Source organism: Ambystoma mexicanum, chromosome 12 (assembly GCF_040938575.1).
Source record: "Ambystoma mexicanum isolate Mex_15411 chromosome 12, UKY_AmexF1_1, whole genome shotgun sequence".
NCBI classification, from domain to species: domain Eukaryota; kingdom Metazoa; phylum Chordata; class Amphibia; order Caudata; family Ambystomatidae; genus Ambystoma; species Ambystoma mexicanum.
Window position 1 is genome coordinate 498,009,855 of NC_090936.1, and position 20,343 is coordinate 498,030,197.

The 20,343-nt window shown below is 48.7% G+C and overlaps 1 protein-coding gene across 1 annotated transcript in view; it reads right to left on the bottom strand.

Annotated features, from left to right (window-relative positions):
- Window positions 1–20,343, bottom strand: part of AGBL3 (AGBL carboxypeptidase 3) — a 2,309,829-nt gene that overhangs the window by 108,273 nt on the left and 2,181,213 nt on the right. The window contains exons 19-20 of the mRNA XM_069628782.1: window positions 8,880–8,928; window positions 8,483–8,643 (exon numbers count right to left, since the gene is read on the bottom strand). Of these exons, the coding sequence (XP_069484883.1) occupies window positions 8,483–8,643; window positions 8,880–8,928 (210 nt within the window). The remainder of the gene's footprint in view (window positions 1–8,482; window positions 8,644–8,879; window positions 8,929–20,343) is intronic.

Genomic DNA, 20,343 nt, shown 5'->3' on the forward strand with positions numbered 1-20,343 from the left:
AGGACGCCCTCCAGATCTGCGAGGGCGCCTCGAATTATGTTCTGAAACACTTCGGCTGCTGACGATACTCCGAAGCTCAGCCGCTTGTATCGATAGAGCCCCCTGTGGGTGGTGAAGGTCGTGATGTAGCGGGACTCCGGGTGGAGGACGACTTGATGGTATCCGGCTCGTAGGTCCAATTTGGAGAAGAACCTTGCCCCCTGCACTTCTGCAATTATGTCATCGATGGTCGGGGTCAGGTGCCGTTCCCTCCGGATGGCCTTGTTGGGCAACCTCATGTCCACACAGATACGGACAGAATCTGGCTGTTTCGGTTTCCTCGCAACCACGATGGAGGACACCCAGGGTGTTGGGCCCTCCACCTTCTCGATTATGTCCAGATTCACCAGGTTGTCTAGTTCCTTGTCAACCTGGTCCCTCAGGTGGAAGGGGATCCTCCTGTGCTTCAGAGCCACCGGCTGCACCGACTCATCAATGTGGAGCCTCACCGGGTCACCATTCATTCTCCCAATACCCTTAAAAATGGCAGCATACTTGTCCAACAGGTCGTTTATGTCTTCTAGATAGACTGAGTATGCGAAACTCACGATGCCAAGAGCCTCCGCCGCAGCACAACTCAGCAGAGTGTTGCGGCTCACTAGAGTCACGTAGAAGCGGGCCTTGATCATGGACCCATCATGCTCCACCTTTGCAACGAATGCACCGTCCAGTGGTAAGGGCTCCCGCCCCCCAAACGCGAAGATGCGGGCCCTCTGCGTTGCCAGACTCGGTGGTGGTTTCAGCGCGGCATAGTGTCCTCTCGCCATTACGTTGATTGATGCCCCAGTGTCGACCAGCACCGGGACAGGCGAGCAGTTCACCTCCACGACGCATCTCGGCTGTCTCCTGCTCCTCCCTTTGAGGACTTCCATGCTGGAGACGAAGAAAATGTTCTCCTCGTCCTCCTCCTCAGTGACCTCCGCCGCCGCATCCTCTTCCATTTGCTCTACTTGAGCCACATTGGGCGGGCGATTCTGGCGAGGAGTCCAAGGTCGGGGTTGTCCTCTCGAAGTCAGTACCGGTAGGGCCGCCCTACACACCCTCGAGAAGTGGTCGGGTATCCCACAGCGGCCACAGATCTTCCCTATTGCCAAGCATTCCGATGAGTGGGGGAGGTCATAGCCGCACTTTTGGCATGACTCCACAGGCTTTCCTGCTCTGTCTCTGGCAGCTCCTCCGGGCCTTCGCACCCCTCTGCCGCCCCGCCAGACGGCGCACACCTCTTCAGGCCGTGCGGCGCGGGATCCGGCTTCCATTTTGTTGGCACGGGCCTCGGCTACCTCATGACAACGCCCCAGCTCAAGAATGCGGGGTAGAGTGAGGCCGGGCTCTCTCAGGACCTGCCGCCTCAGTTTGCCAGATGGACAAGCCTGTATTAACATGGTCCGCATCATGTCCTCCGCATCCCCCCACGCACACCCTTGGGAGAGGCGGCGCAGGCGACCATAGAAGGTGTCCAGAGTCTCATCCTCCTTTTGCCTGGCCGACAGCATGACGAATCTCTCGTAGTCCACGTTGGCAAGGGGAACAAAGTGTGCGAGGAGAGCGGCTTTGGCTTGGTCATAGGAGTTGTCCACCGGAGTCAGCGATTCAAATATCTCCTGGACAGAGGCTCCCGCTGAATATAACATAGTGGCTACCATACTGTCATTGTCCGTCACCTGGGCGGCCCTGAAGTACATGTCCAGGCGTCCGATCCATCTTCTCCACCGGGGGCCCAGGCCGGACGGGGGACTCGTGGTATCAAATTCTGGAATGGGCTGCAGGGCTGCTTGCGCCCTGGCCTGGGCCATGGCCAGAGGAGGTGGTTGAGCGCCCTGCAAGACCCCAGGTCCTGGCTGATTCGGGGGAGCGGTGGCACCTACCGCGTGTCTCGGCAGTCCAGATGTTGCAGGTGGTGGTGGCTGCGGGGGATCCTGCCGAAATAGATCTGCCAACCCTTCATCCTGTGAATCCTCCGAGGTCGTGGCGGCTGCACCCTCCAGGGCGCCGATGTCACTCATAGGACCAAGCGCACAGGCACCCTCGTTCCAGTCCTGAGGGCCGCAATTCAGTCCTCTCCCCACACTGCCACCACCCTCGTGATGATGAAGGGGTTAAAGAAAAATGCGACAGAGAAACACCGCCACAGACCAACTTGTAATGGATATCCCAAAAATTAAGCTCGAAAATTGGAGTGGGCTGAGAAGGCCCAGCCACCTCAGTCCTTCTCCCAGCTGTTACACGACGTCAGAGACTCAAAATTGGTCAAAACATCAAAACCCAGGCATGGGCCTGCAGGTTAAGCTGCCCGCAGTCAGCATGTCCAAAAATTTGGCTCGGATCACCTTCCGACTCCAAACCAGAGCTCTTGGAAGTTCCGCAACCACGTGTGCAAAATGGCCGCCAGCCGCGTGTATGGTCCGCGGCCACGGCGCGAGACGAAACATCCGCGGATGTTCCAACGTATGGAAAAAAAATTCCGGGGTGGCTCTCACCGCCGGGCCCGGGGCGTCCAGTACCACTCGTCGCCACTGTTGGGGGTCGGTCAGCACCCCCATGCGTGCCCGTGAGCCCCTCAACCCACAGACCTCACTCGCGACATGTCTGTGCAGTTCGGGCTCCCCGGTCGCTCTGCCGCGGCTGGGAACGCCCCGTTTATTTAAGCCGCACGCGGCGACGTGCAACGTCACGCCGCCGCGTGCGCATACCCTTACGGGGCAACGCCACAGCCAGTATTTTGTTGTAGTGCACGCATGCATTTTTACGGTATGAACAGAACTCTACCTTCCATGTGCAAGCCTCGCATTAGTACAGCTGCCTTAGCTCGATTAGTTCCCACTGGCCGCATTTCACAGTCTGCAGCATGGCTGTCTTTGATTCATTTACAGAGGACGCAGAGCTGTAATTTTCCAGAATACAGCTTTCCAGCTAGAATCCATATTTGGTCAAAGGCTGGGAAAAAAACAACTCGTCATCTTTGTTGATGCAGCCAGACTCGTTGAGAGAGAAGGGAAATGGCGGGTCAATTAACCGCATTCCGGAGCCATGACTCACCCACGAGAGCCGACTGGTCGCTTCTTCCATAAATCGCTGTGCAGAGGATCCGCTGAGGAGAATTATTTCCACAGGGTCTGTGTGAAATTACTTTTCTCCCTGGTGAATTCTCGAGAGGCACACACAAAATAAACATCTTTAGCTCTCTCTATCTAATTCTGAAAGAAATGGCTGCTTCTCGAAAAAAGCACAGACTGGAGAACCACACTGATATCACAAGTCACTGGAGCACCACCCACAAATCAGTAAATGGACATTTTTAGTGGAATTTCAAAAACCAAACATAACTATAACAGTAACTTGTTTATTTTTTAATACAAAATATATTAAAATATGTAACATAACTGAAAAGAGACAGTAAATATTTTAAAAGCATCAATCAAGTCAAATAACGTTTTAATAACATTAACACATGCCGCCATTTTGGAAGTAAAAATGGCTGACAAATTCAGCACACGATAGAAATGCAATTAAAGTGCAGCAAGGGGCATGGTTTGAGGGAAGATGGGTGGGAATGGGCGGAAAATCTTATAAATTTGACTTCGAGATGGGTGTTAAAAGCATGGGACAAATAGCCAAACAACACAAATCCAGCTTCATATGTCACCTACATTGAAAAGCATTACAGACACTCATTTAAAGCCCTATTTGAAGCTCTTATGTTAAAGCTCTTATTTTAATGACAGTAGTTTTGGCTTCAAGGTAGCGCTTTCAGTGCCACCAAATAGCCCAAACTAACAAAGGCCAATTTGATTTTGGATTATGGGTAGCCTGCAAATTCCCATACATGATGTAGATGCCTATGTAAACAGTTTGGACATGACGTTCGTCCTCAAAAGAGAAACATCCAGACTTATTCTCAATTATATTTGCTTTTTAATGTAACAAATGCCAGCCTAGAACCTCAGTGGATGATGAGGTTTATATTCAACCTTTGAAAATGAAGACCTATCCTCACTATTTCAAACATCAATAATATGCTGATTGATGAGGAAGAGTTCATGGCACCGAGACAAGCATTCTGCCTGTTCTTTTAAAACTTATGAATAAAAATAGTGCTTCCCTTTGATCTGCCTGCTTACCTGCAAACTAGTGTTTAGTGTACCAAATCAGAGAATAAACAAATATCAAATATGAGAGACTCCAAAGGAGGGCAGGTGGGAAAGATGAAGGTCTGTGATAAAAACTAGCAGGGAGGTATGTGATAAAGATTACTGGTAATTAAGGAGTGGTGCAGACGGGGAGGTGGACCCTGTGGTCCTCGCACAGTTTTTGATGTGGCAGCAGGAGGAGTTAGAAGCAGAGATCTCGGAGGAACAGGTGATGGCAGTGATGGCCCAACTGCAGTCAGGGAATGCTGCAGGCCCGAAGTCTGGAAGAGATTGGGGGTGGGCGGGTGGCGGTCAATCCGCTCCGCCGGCTGTTTCTGCAGAATCAAAGGGATGGTTTACTGCCGTACAATTTGAGGAAAGCATGTATAGTGGCTCTCCCCAAACCAGGAAAGCCACTGGAATATTGCGTCTCTTATAGGCCAATATCATTAATAAATGGCTAGGGTCCTGGCAAATGGTATGCAGGGAGTTATAGGCATCCTGGACCAGTGTGGGTTTCTGCCATCAAAGTTCACCCGCATGAACTTGCGCAGGGTGTAGCTAGCACTTGACAGGCCTCCACTACCCCATGTCCGCTGGCATTACTGTCGGCAGATTTTGAGAAAGCCTTCGATTCTGAGCTTTGGGACTCGCTGTGGGAGACTATGGAAAGAATGGGCTTTGGGGAGAACCTCCTGAGTTGGGTGCGCTTACTACACAAATCACTGGTAGCTGATGTGCGGGTTAATGGAGTTTACTCCAAGACTTTTCCCCTGGAACGGAGAATGCAGCAGGGTTGCCCCTTCTCCCCCTTGCTCTTCACCCTAGCAATAGAACCGCTGGATGTGAAGCTCAGGTTAAGCACTGATTGGGAGGGTTTCAGGTGGCCCCGGGGCAGAGAAGAAAGGATATCTTTATATGCAGATGACATATTTATTTATATGGGCAACCCAGCCGTGTCCTGTCTGGTGGTGTCATGAATACTGAGCGAATATCAGGGCACCTGCGGGCTTAAGGTTAATTGGCAGAAGTCTGTCCCTTTTCCCCATCCAAGGTGGGGATGCACCGCTCTCACAGGACTACCTGTATCAGCTATCTCTGTTGGGTTTCCGTTATCTAGGCATTCAATAAGGAGAACACCTCTCGAAATGTATAGATCTGAACTTGCTACCACCAATTAGAAAATTCAGGGCGGATGTCACACACTGGCAGTCCCTTCCACTAAGTCTGATGGGCAAAGCAGCCCTTTTTAAAATGATATCACTACACAGGTTTCTCTATGTACTGCAGAATGTATCCAGGAGGGTATTCAAAGCTTTTATGAGGGGTAGGGGGGGTGGGGGTAAGCAGGCTCGTAACGCCCTAAAAACTCTCCAATGTTCAGTTTGGGAGAGGCGATAGGTCTACCTTGTTTGCAACGATACTACTGGGCAACGAAGCTGAGAGTCGTTAACGACTGGCTCCACAGGGACCCAGGGTTACCCCACATACAGTCACAACGGGGTTGGATGGGAGCCAGTACCCCTATACAGGTGTTATATTCTAGGTGGGGCCCTCACTCATGTTGCAGAGCGTGCAGTGGGTGTGGGATGAGGCAAACACACATATTGGTTGGTGGGTGAAGCCAATTCTAAGTCATTCCCTATGGGCTGATGAACTTCTCCTGGAGCTTCTCAAGATGGGTCACTTCAGGCACTGAGAGACACGCAGGATTCTGAACCTGGCAGATGTGATTCAGGGAGACCGTCTCCATCCCTTTGAGGCTTTACGGGAAAGGTTTGCCCTGGGCAAGGGCGAGAGCTTCAGATACATTCAGCTGTCGCATTCGGTTAGTGCCCAATTCCCTGTTCCGAGTGAGAGCCCATACTGCTCCCTTTTGGAGGGTAATTTACTTGCAGCACGAATCAAGTCAAAGGTCACATCAATGCTGTAACCACAAAAGTGATGGGTGGAAGGTTTTGAATGAATCTGAACCACTGGCATTGCTCTGGGTAACCTTCCACACCATCGTTCTTTTAGCCTGTCTGCGCCATTGCAAAAGGGGTCCAGCCATATGCAAATCAGTCAAGTACTGCCACCAATGGTAGCAGCCCAGCCCGAACTGCTAGGCCAGCTCCCCTCTGCACGGAAACACAAGCAACCCCAGGCATGTTTCAGCCTTGTTGGGCCTCCTCAGTGAAGTGCAGCTTGGTTCCCTATGGTGCAGTGAGCAAAGGACCCATGTCTGGGCATACCCTCTCTCACATAGTGAGACAAACTCTAACCACAAAAGTGATGGGTGGAAGGTTTTGAATAAATCTGAACCACTGGCATTGGTTTTAGGCTACTTTACATAAATCGGTCATCTGCACCCCCCCTGAACTCATGTATACATGCATATAGATATGTTACTCTAATGCAGAAATGTCAACATTCTAACAAGTTGCCGACTACCCAGGATCCCAAATAAGGCACAGATGCCAAGCGATCACATTTTATATATGTGGCACATTCACCCAGTCATGTTTTCTTGATCAACAGAACATTGCATTCTGGAACTTGAAATTAGTTTTTATTTTCCAACTAGATGTCACAACCTGCAAAATACTCTTTGCTAACAAGCAATAACTGGCACACAGTGCAACTACAGGACTGTATGAGAGAGAGCTCCTTGAACGGTCTGCATTCGACCTGCAGTTGTCGCATGCCTAGAAAAAGCATCCTTTCATGTTGTATTTAAACGGATACTCCTGTTACAGTTCTTTGACACAGCTCATTATTTTGTACCTCTATCCTTATATATTTCAACCAAACCTGAACTCATCAGAGCTATGATTTAGGATTAGTGATATTCCTGTAACTAGTATTGAACACATTTCTGGGGTTGCTTGTGGTCTTGCGCAGAAGGTATGTGACCTAGCAGTTCGAGCTGGGGGTGGGACCAAGCCTGATTTGCATATGGTGTTTCCCCTTTCTGTAATGAATTGGCAGTAGAAGAACGATAGTCTGGAGGGCTGCCCAGAGCAAATGGCAGAGGTTTAGGATTAATTGTAAGCCTTCCAGCCATCACCTTTTTGTTTTGCAAGTACTTAGTGGACTATTACCTCAAATGGGCTAGTTGGATAGCCTACATTGGTTTACGGACCTGCTGCAGTTCAAAATTCACACATGCAGGCTGTTACCTCTCTGATACTACACTTTGTTTTCGTTTATTTGAGGTGCATCTGATGCAAATGGACTGGCCAACAGACTTGCTTAAGAGACTGGCCTAACAGCTGAACACCCATGCCAAGCGATGCCGCAGAGCACAGCACAGCTGAGCTATGGAATGCTGTGATGCCTCATACTGCCAGGCATGACAAGTCCCACCTGAGAAGTATATAGTGAAGCTGCTGGCTCAAATGCCAAGGCTGCCAGAGGCAGATTCGTGCCTTTCGCAACTGCAGGCTTCGTTCCCCCCCGTTCTGCGAAATGACCTGTTTGTTATCATACATGCATTATATATGCTGGTTTATGGGTGGAAAATAGATTTAGCTACCCCATTGTACATAAGGATGAGTCAGGCCTGGTGTGTGTTTGCATTACAGCCCATTTTTCTCTACTTCTGGTCTCCTGCATATTATTTGTGTCCAAGTGCAGAGTGTCTGCTGTGCCTGAGATGGCGTGGGGGAGCTGGATGAGCACTGGTATCGTGGGGAGCAGGACAAAAGCCCATTCTCACCCAGTAGGAAGCCCCAAAAAGTCAGATACGGGAACTATGGGTAAACATGCCCCCCTATGACATTTTAATTCTGCTATAACGTGAACTTTTAAGTTAAAGAGTTAGGTTCGAATGAATATTGCATAGGATCACAGTAGGCAACAATGCTGACTAAAGATCAAGATAACATCTGGGCAAGATGAGACCGCCACATGTCGCTAGAGAATCCTGGCATGTTTGTCACTGTGAAGATCTATCAATGTGTTTGTGGGTGTGCTTCACGATTTGTCTTTGTTTCTTTCTCTAGGTGCCTTTTGGAGTTGTTCTGGTCCCTTTTAGTCAACTATTATGATCTGAACATGTCAAAGTGTACAGGATTTTTCATTCAGAGAAATTAGACATTAAATGACTGTTTCAATATTGAGCTCATAGTTTTGCCCCATGATGGTCTTCTTTTAGGAAGACGCATCGTGAATGTTAATGAAAGAACTAATAGAGCTTTTGCTGCACATAAGCAACGAGCTGGACTCAAAATGGTCTACTCGAGATTCGATAAATATTTTAAAACCTTAATCGCTGTCATTAGATGGGCAGAGATGTGTGTGAGTTTACTCCTTCCTCTTCTGAGAACCCTCACCTGAACTTTTCACGCATTCATCCATGTTTGCTGGGTAAATTGGAGCTGACCCATGAGTTCTCCTGGGGGTCATTAGGTTATGGGTGGGTTGTTCGCACAGAAGTGATGGCACTGGCATTTTACTGAGGTGGCTGCCTCTTTCCTGAGGCTTCCCTGCTATGCTGAAAGAGATAGTGACATTTTAGTTAATTCAGTGCAACTCTTGATATACAAATGCCTACTTTTCAAATAGGCCTTTTACGGTACAGTATATTGACAATGACAGTGGCTTATTAGACTTTTAGTTTGTAGACCAATTATTTTAAAGGCAATGTGAGCTAGACATTTAAGTGAAAATAAGTTTGAAACCCTTGTCATTTGTAATGTTAAAGAATATGTCTGAATATTGTTCACTCACCCATACTGCTTCCCAATGGGCCTTAGAGCTGATAGTGCTGGCTTTTTCACTGCAAATCAAGGACATAGAAAGGAATGATGTTTATCAGCTAAGACAAATAACTTTTGAAGCTGTATTTATATAGCGCATATACCTGTACATTGGTGTTTGTCTATTGTCACATGCAATTTACCTTTACAGAGACCCTAAAATAGATTGTCTTTCTGCATGTTAAAACAAATGACACGTCCAGGTACCCAAAGTAAAAATCAATGTAATCAAATAATGAAATGGAGCCAAGTGCATAATTAGGGTGTTACTGCTTGAGGTACAGTTACACAATAATTCTAACTAAATAGCAGTCCTTCGGCCTTCTACATTAGTGTTGAGAATTTCTCAAAGTTAAGCCAGTTCATGAGAGAAGTTTCTTAGCAGCATAGCTGAGTTGTGTAGTTGTTCCTATCGTCTTAGTGCAAGAAAAAGGGTGTGGACTGAAACAGGCAAACAGCCAATAGCGCAAAGTATAAACACATTAGTAATCCCATATCCTTCAGCAATAGGAGCTCCACATATAACCCTTCAAATTAGTTTTGGGTCTGGTCACACAAGAGGCCTTCTCCAGAGGCTGAGATTCACACACATTCTCAAATGAAAAAGTGCCCTCTCAATTGGGACTGCCAATAGGGCAACAAACCTTGAAGAACAGGCATTACCTCTCTGGGAAATAATTCGGAGGAACCGTTTAACTGTTCTCTCCAATTGCACAACACAAGTCTATCCATCCTGATTAGAGCATTTCTCAAAATATGTCAAAGTTACTTTTCCATACTTCCAACATGATGCACGAAGGTCACCATTGACAGGATATTTCTTAAAATGACAACACTAAAATAGGATTAAAATCCTGCAGGTGCAAGGTATTGGGGGAGCCAACAGTGGATCTGAAAGATTTCAAAGAAACGTCTGAACTTGACTCTCTCATGGAGGAGCAGTTAGGCTGAGCCTAAGGATATCAGGTGTTTGTTGTGAAGTACAATTGACAAACACAAGGCCTTGATTAGAATAGTTTATCCACATACAGAAATCCTCATGTTAACATGTTTGCATTAAATCAAAGTTAATGACAGGTAATTAAAACAATATATAAACATACACAATCACATTTTGGTGTCCTTTTTGGGACACGCCAAACGTTAGAATTTAGACCGTTTAAATAGCAAACTAACAATAAGCTAAAGTGGAAGAAAGATGTTAACCCCTTAAGTGGCAGGCTATTATGTAAGTCTATGCAAAAAAGGACAAGCATACTCGTCCTTGGCACTTAAGTGTTAAACACTATACCATAGGCTGTATAATGTTACAATGCAAGACCAACACTCAAACACTAAGCTTAATGAATCCAAGCCCTGTCCTAGGAACAGGGTTCACCGACATTCAAGGATAAATAGATAGGTTGTCAATACTTAGTGGGAGTTTCTAAAGTATCTCAACGTTCTCCTGTAGGAAGCAATGGCGCTCAAAGTTGCAGTACTACTATAATCAGTACAATGAATTCATAGTACAAAGTTATGTTTCTCATCAAGGGAAGGGGCAGCTACCTATCCCTGTTGTTCAAGAGATCCCATACAGGTTGGCCAGTCTCCGGGCTTCACCACTAAAAGCCAGGCCCAGGTAGCTGCAAGGTAGGGCTTTACACCTGTTAGAATGAATGGGGAAGAGGGGGCTCCTCAAAACAGCTAAGCAACCCAATCCCTCAAAACCTAATCAAGACAAATGATACCAGATAAATTACGTCTGTTGGGGACAGCTGCTCTTTTCATTGGTTCTGGCATTGGAAGTCCAGGGGTCAGCGGAGAACAGAGTAAACTTTGATGACAACTATGACAGCTTGGCCACAGAATTCAGTGGTTCTGGTCACTCTCAGCAACCTTTTCAGAAATGGAACCCCAGCTGGGCAGACTTGGCTAAAGGGGCAGTAAGTCCTCTGCGATGGCTCCCACAACTTTGAAGATTATCAGGACACCTTCAGGTATGACAAGCAGTTGAAGAGATCCAACAACGGGTCTGCAGGCAAAAGGATGAAGGACGACAAAAAATACAGGTTCCACTGGGATTCATTTACTTGGTAAAGGGCAGTAGCAGCAGAGCAGCAAGATACTAGACTCACAAAGAGGATGCACTGTACGAGTCACAGGACACAGCTGCATGGGATCCCAGCAGTAGAAGTCCACATTTCGGATACTGTGATCAAAATACAAGACCATGTCAGGGCTCCAGGTGGATGACCCCGCCAATGCAGGACTCAGTACTGGTTAGGCCCACCAGTTCAACAGAGGGAGGTACTGTGGAAGGTCTCCCATGTCTCCTCCTTTGTGTGGTATAGAACTTCACCTTGCGGTGGATAACTTCAGCAATGGTGGTCCATACTGCAGTCCTCCTTCATTCCTCATCTTGATCTTCAGATACTTAGCTTGAGTGATTAAGTGCAGAATGACTCCAGATTTTGATAAATCCCACCAATGGAAGAATTATTACGTTTAAACGGAGAGGTTGTCCAATATAACTCAAGCTCAGGTACAGAAATGACTTACACAAGGTTTAGAATGTGTACTGGGACATCTGCAGGCCCTGACACAGTTCTAAACAGTTGCACTCTACTTATACTTGTATGCAAGTGTAGCAGGACACTAGGGACAGGGCTGAACCTGCCACTACCTCCTCCCCAAGGGTGGCTAATGTTGGTAACCCACAGGCGCGCTATACATCCCCAAGAGGCAGTAGACCCCAGGCTAATAATGTGACAGCTAAGATGGAAGGGACACACTACAAGTCATAGGATGCCCTGACTGAAAACCCTTAAAGTCCCAGAATTAGGGACTATTGTTCAAGGATGAGGGACCTTTGCAAAACTCCCCCAGGCAAAAGAAGGTACCTGAAACCAATATCACTAACTTGCGGTTTTCTTAGACACAAGGCAGGGCAAAAATGAGGACAAGCATGGAAGGTTTAAGTTATTTACCTGTAACAATTTTTCTCCAGCATGGGTTTGGCATGGATTCACAGGCTCATGAATATTCATGGGTTGGGAACCCTCTGTAAAGAAAAAAACTGTTTTACTTTCACTGTAAAACTGTATTTCTCCTCTAAACCAATCACTGTCCTCTGGGTCATACTGCCTCCATCCAATGAAAGTTCTCTCTTTAAGCCCCATCTCTGGCAGCCATCTTCAGATTTGTTAAGCTTGTAAAGTGTAAGATCGCTCAGGGGTCTGCCCCATTTGACAGACAGGCGGTGCACCTAATCATGACGAAGTTCCCACTCATGGCAGGAGGGCAGTTCCCTGCTCAGGGAGTCTGCAATGGTGTTCTAGACGCCTGCCAGGTGGAGAGGAACGAGGAACACCCCCTGTCCGATGGCCCAGTGACACAGGCCCTGAACTTCCTTGGAGAGCGCTGGGGACCGAATGCCCCTTGCTTCCTGATGTAGAAAGTATACGCTACTCACCGTAGTGACTAACGTACTCCTAGTCCATAGTGCCCTCTCCTCCATACTGCCTGGGTGTCCCTCACTAGGGACGGGAAACAGAAGCTTTTTCACCAGAAAAAAACGTCTTCCCATTTAAATTTTAATTTAAAGGCGCCCGGGGCGCAGCCCTGGGAGCATGCACTCCCCTGACTCCGCCCACCGGTGACACTCCTCAGTCCCCATTTACGCATCGACAATATTACCATTGCCTAATGACACCAGCTTTGGTGGGTCACTTATAATTACTCCTATGTCCCGTCCCCTTTACTCCATACTGCATGGGCGAGAACAACTGAATGTAGTCCCATGGTGGAGAGGTGACCCTCCTTAAGAAAGCAAGTTCCTTAATACTGCCTGCCCGAAAGCCGCGTCAGACCTAGAGCCGGCATCCAAACAGTAGTGCTTGCAGAAGGCGGAAGGAGTGCCCCACGTGACCGCCCTGCTGATGACCTGCCACGGGACGTGTCTCTGGAACGCGACTGCCTTGGCCCCGATTGCGTGGGCATGCATGTTCGCTGGAAGTGGTTTGTGCTGCCCCTCATAGGCCTTCTTGATGGCCGCAACCATCCACCTTGCTTTTGATGCCTTAGAAGCCTGATAAACCCAGCCTGACCCCCTGAAGGCAACAAAGAGAGCCTCCAACTTGCGGAAGCTATTGGTCCTGTCTGACATCTAGACAGTGCAAGAACCTTTGGGCATCGTCCTTAGGATCTGCAAAGAAAGTAAGTAACACTGTCTCCTCATTTAAGTGGAACACAGACTACCTTAGGTAAGAAAGTGGGAGTGTAAGGTTCTGAAGCCACCAGTGCCTGGATTTCGCTAACCCTACGTGCAACGTAAGACCGACCAACAGAGCTGTTTTAATGGTGACTAGTCTGATGTCCGCGGACGCCATTGGCTCAAAAGGTTTGTGTGCCTGGGCACCCAACTCTACATTGAGGTCCCACACGGGGTGTGGTTTCTTGATATGGGGGTAGAGCCTGGTGAGGCCCGCCAGATGTCGTTTAACCACCGGGTTGGAGGATGAGAAAACATTGTCCTCCGAGTTCCGGTAGGCTCTGATGGCCACCAGATAGGTACGGCATGTGTCTATTTGTACCCCTGAGTGTGCGAGGTGTGCAGAGAAGGTTAGCTCTTCGTCTAATGTGCAAGTAAGCGGGTCCACTTCCTTTGACTCTGCCCAGTGTCAAAACCTAGTCCATTTGCTTTTGTACTGGCTCCTAGTAGCATCGCTCCTAGCGCCCTGTATGATGTCTAGGTTAGCCTGTGACAGGCGCAGATGCTTTAGTGTGACCTACTCAGAAACCACGCTGCGAGGGCGAACTTCTGCGTAGCAGGGTGGATGACCCTGCCTCCCTGCTGCGATGGAAGATGAGCTGGGCCCAGTGGAAGGTGAATTGGAAGCTGGTCCGAGAGGCTGAGCGGCTCTGAGAACCATGGTCTCACATGCCACCATGGAGCTATCAGAATGATGCTGAAGTGACGTGACTCCCTTATCTTGCAGATCCCCCTGTGGACCAGGGGAGTGGGAGGAAATGCGTATATGTTCATGCTGCTCCACTGTAACTGTAAGGCGTCGCCCACGGAGCCGAGGCCCTGTCCCTGCCAGGATGCAAACTGAGGGCACTTCTTGTTGTACTAGGTGGCGAAAAGATCCACCTGGGGGTGCCCCGATCTGCTGAAGATCCCCTGAAGGACCTGATCATTCAATTGCCATTTCTAATTGTCTGCTCCCAGTCTGCTGAGCCTGTCGGCCTCCAGGTTGAATTCCCCCGGGAGGTGGATTGCTCTCAATAATATGTTGTTCTCCAGAGCCCACACCCAAATGCGGACAACTACGGTGCACTGGGGAGGGGACCTGGTGCCAATCTGCTTGTTGATGTAATACATGCTGGTGGAATTGTCCGTTTCAATGACGATCATCTTGCCACTGATAAGCGGCAGAAAGGCTTTGAGAGGGAGCCAAATATCTTTCAGCTCTAGCCAATTGATATGGGCCTCATGCTCCTAGAGGGACCAGACTTCATGGACACTGTGGTTGTCCAGGGTAGCCCCCCAGCCGTCTAAGGAGGATTCCGTGCTGATGGTCAGTTGAGGTGCTGCTTACCGGAAGGGCCTTCCTGTCTGCAAGTTGCAGTCCGTGCTCCACCAGACAAGGTCCTGGTGGAGAAAGGGAGGAATGCTGACAAGCTGTGCTTGGGAGCCCTGCTCCTGATTTCATGAGGCTGCAAAGTGCAGCTGCAATATCCTCATTTTGAGCCTTGTGTGAAGTACTGCCAGTAGAAACGCTGCCATGATACCCAAGAGATGCTGGTACTACCAAGCTGAGGTCACTTCTCTGCTGAGAAAATGACCTGTGGCCCTCTTGATGGCTGTGATCTTGTCCTCCAAGGGAAACTTCTCGGAGCTCGTGTCCCAGATGAGGCCCAAGAAATTCAGACTCTGCGTAGGCTGCAGCTGTAACTTCTTGAGATTGATGGAAAATCCCAGTTCGTGGAGTGTGTACATGAGGGCAGAGGAAGTGTGCTGGACCACCCCCGGGGATCTCGCCCTGACAAACCAGTCATCCAGGTTCGGGTAGACATGGTGACCTTGGGCCCTGAGAAGGGCTGCCACTGCATTCATCAGCCTGGTAAAGAACCTGGGGGCTGAGCTGAGGCCGAAGGGTAGAACCTTGTATTGGAAATGGAAGCCCATGATCCTGAACCGTAGAAGGGACTGATGAGGCTGCCAAATTGGGACGTGTAGATATGCGTCCTTCAGATCGAGGGAGCACATCTAGTCTCCCTTGCACAGTGTCTCCGCAATAAGAGCTGGCGTAACCATCTTGAATTTTTGAAGAAGGAAGGAGAGGGTCAGGGTGGAAATGTCCAACACAACCTTCTGATAGCACCATTGCACTCAGTCCTCACTACCTACCACTGCCTAGATTATTACTGGAGATGAGTTGCCTTGAGACCACTTCCAATGATCACCATCATAGCAACAACTCCCCTAACCAGTACCTTAATGACCCCGCCCTATGGCTAGATCATTTTGCGAGGAAACCCACACCAAATCAGCCTTGCTCCCTTCCACTCGGAAACAAGAGACTTGGCTCAAGATTCCAGCAGCCACACACACCGTACAATAACCCTAAACACACCATACCCAAAACACTGCGTTCAGCTTCGCCTAACACTACTCCTTATACTTCCATCTGACCAGCCAAACTCCACTGGATCAAGGGCGCCAATATTAACGCCAGATCTCTTCCAGCACACGCACTTGACATTGCAGACCTTATCACGACCCAACAACTCGACTTTATTGCAATATCTGAAACATTGCATTACCACCTGGCTATGGCATCACACAATGTGATCGCAATACTGCCCAAACTAAAGGGGGTGGAGTTGCTTTCATCCACAAAATCTCCCTTGGCCTAAGAGTGGTTAACAATTCCAAACTAGAGTCAGCTGAGCTACTCTCAGTCAAATTACCTCTAACACCCAACCGAAAGACCACCTTACACCTTATTTATAGACCTCCAGGCTCAGCACCCTCCTTTGTTGGTGAATTGTCCACTCTACTTTTGGACAAAACTAAAACAAACTCACAAATCATCATTCTAGGTGACCTCAATCTGGGACTCGGTGACCCCAACGACCATGTTGCCGTAGACCTACAGAATGCACTAACTGACTTTGGCTTCACCATGCACATCCAAGAACCTACCCACAACAAAGGGAGGACTCTTGACTGGCTAGCTAGTTCCAAATGTATGATCAATGTCCTCTCCAATACCCCTTGCTTATGGTCTGATCACCACATCATTACCTTCAATATTGAAGCAGCACTGCTCCCTTCTCCTCCAACTACCCCAGCACTCCCCACTAGAAATCAAAGGGACATAACTAAAGAGACACTCCTCCCTATGCTACTCCCCGCTCTCACTGCAGTCACTCATTCCTGCACTGACCCTACAACCTTAGCAGACACCTACAATCGCACCATGCTCACAGCTATAAACTCAATCGCCCCCATCAAACTCAGGAAGGCTAAACCTCGCGCACATCTTAACTCTTGGTTTATACCTCAGTTAAGAGTGCTCTGCAAAGCTAAACGCTGCGCGGAAAATCGCTGGAAAAGTCACCCCTCCGATGAACATAAAGACAGCTTCATCCTTGCCTCCCTCTTCTACAAAGAAGCTATTATCACGGCTAAAAAGGAGTCACTCAATAACCGTATCATGCAAGCAGACTCTAATACAAAAGAGTTCTTCAAGATTCTTAAAGAACTTGAATCGCCAGCCACCCCCCCGACACTTGTACCAAAGACAATAAATGGTGCGCCAACATCCAGTCTGCACTACTAAATAAAATATCTACTTTACAATCCAAAATCAAAGACAAACAAAACAGCCTGAATCAGGACAATCGTCCTCCAATCCCGTTAAGGGACGCTCCTCCAACTCCCCTTAATACTAAACCTTTTGCCTTCTCTCCACTTACCATTGCTGAAGTGGAAGACATCATTAAGAGAATCAAACCGTCAAACTGTCAAGGCGATCCCATGCCCTGCTCCTATCATTAAGGATTCCGCCTATGATCTGGCCCCACTCATCACGACCTTCATTAACGCATCCTTTAAAACAGGCATTGTCCCGGACAACCTTAAGGATGCATGGGTGATCCCATTGCTAAAAAAAACATCCTTAGACCATAGTGTACCTACCAATTTCAGACCCATAACCACAGTCCCTTTTTTGCTGAAGATCTTAGATTGCGCAGCATACCTGCAGATCCAAGATCTAATAACCTCCTAGGTCTGAGGCAATCAGGATTCCGTCCTAGACATGGGACTGAAACAGCTTTGATAGACCTGAAAACTCAAACTGAGGTCCTGAAAGACAATGGGAAACTAGCCGTGCTACTCCTATTAGACCTTTCTGCAGCCTTTGATCTGGTCAATCTTCAAATCCTTTGCCAACACCTTCACTCTGCCTCAACTCACAACTTGATTAAATCCTTTCTGAGTAACAGATCTATAAGGGTCTTCTCCCCATCAGCAGCCGCTGACCCCGCTCCGATTCACTGCGGTGTCCCTCAAGGTTCCAGCGTGTCGCCTAAAATCTACAATGTCTTCACGAAACCTCTCGTTGATGTACTTGACTATCTGGGTGCGTCCTACACTAACTATGCCGACGACACCCAGATACTCATTCCCATCACTGGTGATTACATGGCTGACACAAAGGCCTTGAACAACGTCATTCTGGTCATCCAGGCCTGGATGGCCCAACACAAATTATGTCTTAACGACGACAAGACCGAGCTCCTCATCTTAGGCTCCTCGCAACGTCTCAATAAATTAGATCCTTCCTACCAATCATTCATCATAGATGGTAATACCATTAAGGTCTCCAAAGACACAAAAACTTTAGGATTCTATCTTGACGCCACCCTGTCACTGACACGACAAACTAATGCAGTCAGATCATCCGCTGCCTACACCTGCAAACTGATTGCAGCCTCCAGGCCTTTTCTGACCACCCCCAACAGCATCACCTTAGCCAGAATGCTCATCATGCCTAAAATGGACTATTGCGGTGCCCTCTACCTAGGGACAAGTCAAGGGAACCTGAATAAATTACAAATCACCCAGAACAACGCCATCAGGGCAGCGCTAAACATCCCTAGAAACCACCATATCTCAGAAGCCAGAACAAATTTACATTGGTTACCTGTCAAGCAGAGAATTTCACTAAAAACGTTGGCCCTTACTCACAAATGCCTGGCAAACAAGGCTCCCCCCTACTTGTGAAGCAGACTCTCCCTCCACACATCCATTCAGCCTCAAAGAATAGATCAGACCCACTGCCTATCGGTCCCAAGGTTCAAACTTCAAAAAGCGGGGGGCCTGAACTTCCCTGTGCTAGCATCCAAACTCTGGAACACCCTCCCTGTTACCGTCAGGTCTGAGGTCTCATTCAACACCTTCAAGTTGAAATCGAAATCATGGCTCCTTGCTCCGAACTGAGACTTCCCACTACTGCCCTAGTTCGCAGTCATCTGCCTTTACCTTGATTTTGTTGTATATACGTGTATGTATCTTGCTTGTAAATATCTGATGTAAATATCTGATGTAACTATTTCATGTAACTCTCTTATGTAACTATGGTATGTAATTATCTCTCAAGTTTTGCGCCCTGATGCCCTTGGGCCTGATGGTGCGCGTTATAAATAAATAAACAAACAAACAAACACATTCTCAGGCTAGCCTGGTTCTTCTTTTGTATGGCAAAAATCCTGGAGTAGAAGCCCATGCCCCGCTGGGAGGCTAGAACTTCTTCCACTGCCTGGCTCCCTACGAGCGAACGAATTTCCGCCAACAGAGTTGTTGTCCCAATCTGTGGGAGTGGAGGGGAGGAGAGGGAGGAACCGGTAGGGGGTTACCCATGGACACTACGAATAGAGTCCAGGAGTCCGCGAACCTCTGACGCCAAAACTGTGGGTGAAGGGCAAGCCTGCCCCCAACCGGAGACATGTGGATCCGAAGGGGTGGGTCATGCCTTCTTTCCCTCTGAGGCTGGGGCAGAGAAGGGGGACTGAAAGAAGTCCTTGCTCCCCCCCTTCTGCTGCTTATGCCAGTGCTGACTCAGAGAACGGTCCGGCTGCCTCAACCTCCGTTCTTGGAAGCCCCGGAACCTGCCAAAGGCCTGCCCCTTGTTGGAGCGCTGATGCGAATGGGTGTAGGCCTTGGGCGTGGACTTCATAAGGATATGATGATATGATATGGCATTTGTAACATGCCTATACACAAGTGTTTCAAGGCGTGACGAGGCAGGGAGGGGGGGACAAAGGGAGACAGACAACGATCCTACTAGGCCAGGTGTCATTCAGATCGCGCAAGTGCAAGGTTAAGGGGACGGGAAAAGTGCAAGGGGGAAAGGGAGGGGGGAAAGTGCAGTACACGGTTAGTAACGAACAAGATAAATAATAAGGGCCAGCTGGTGGCAAGTGCAAGATAAGTGCAGACAAGTGCTGGGCAGAGGGGCTGTAGCGATCCAGAGACAGTCCCGCAGTGCAGGGGTTGCCGGGAAGGCAGTGCAGGGGAGAGTGGCTGGGCCAAGGACCGAGATTGGTGAGTGGCCCAGTTGCTGATTTAGTACAATTTCAGTGATTTAGCAGGGGAGAGAGGGAGAGAAAGCAGAAGCAAAGAGGAGGGTTTTGAGGCACTTCCGGAACCGGAGATGGTTCTCCTCAAGTTTTAGGGAGGCAGGAAGGCTGTTCCAGTGGGAGGCCCCTGCAGCAGAGAGAGATCTCACACCAACTCGTTGCTTAGAGAAACGGCTGACCCTGACAGAGTTGGAGGCGGATGAGTGAAGTGCACGAGAAGGAAGATATTTAGGAAGGGAGAGTTTAAGGTATTTTGGCCCCAGTCCCCAGAAGGCCTTGTGGACAATGCAGAGGGTTTTGAACTTAATCCTCGCAGCCACAGGGAGCCAGTGTAGCGATTTCAGTCCTGGAGAGATGCGGTCCTGGGGCTTGAGGCCAAGGACAAGTCTCGCAGTCCTGTTCTGGAGGAGTTGCAGAGGGCGGAGAGTAGAGGCAGGCAGATTTAGGTAGAGGCTGTTACAGTAGTCCAGCTTCGAGAGAACCAGGGCTCTGGAGACAGTGAGCTTCTGGGGGAAGGAGAGGAAAGGAAGGATACTCTGAGAAGGTGCAGCAGGTAGTGTGACTTCTTAGAAACGTCAGAAATGTGAGGCGAGAAGGAGAGAGTGGAGTCAAAGATGACCCCAAGGTTTTTAGCCTTGCAGGTAGGAGCAGGAAGAGGGCCAAGAGAGGCTGGCCAGAGAGCTGCAGGGAAGGAGGGAGTGGGTGTGCCGATGAGTAGAATCTCGGTCTTACTGGCATTAAGGCAGAGGTCATTGGCGGCACACCATTCCTGGATAGCAGAAAGACAGTCAGAGATGAGG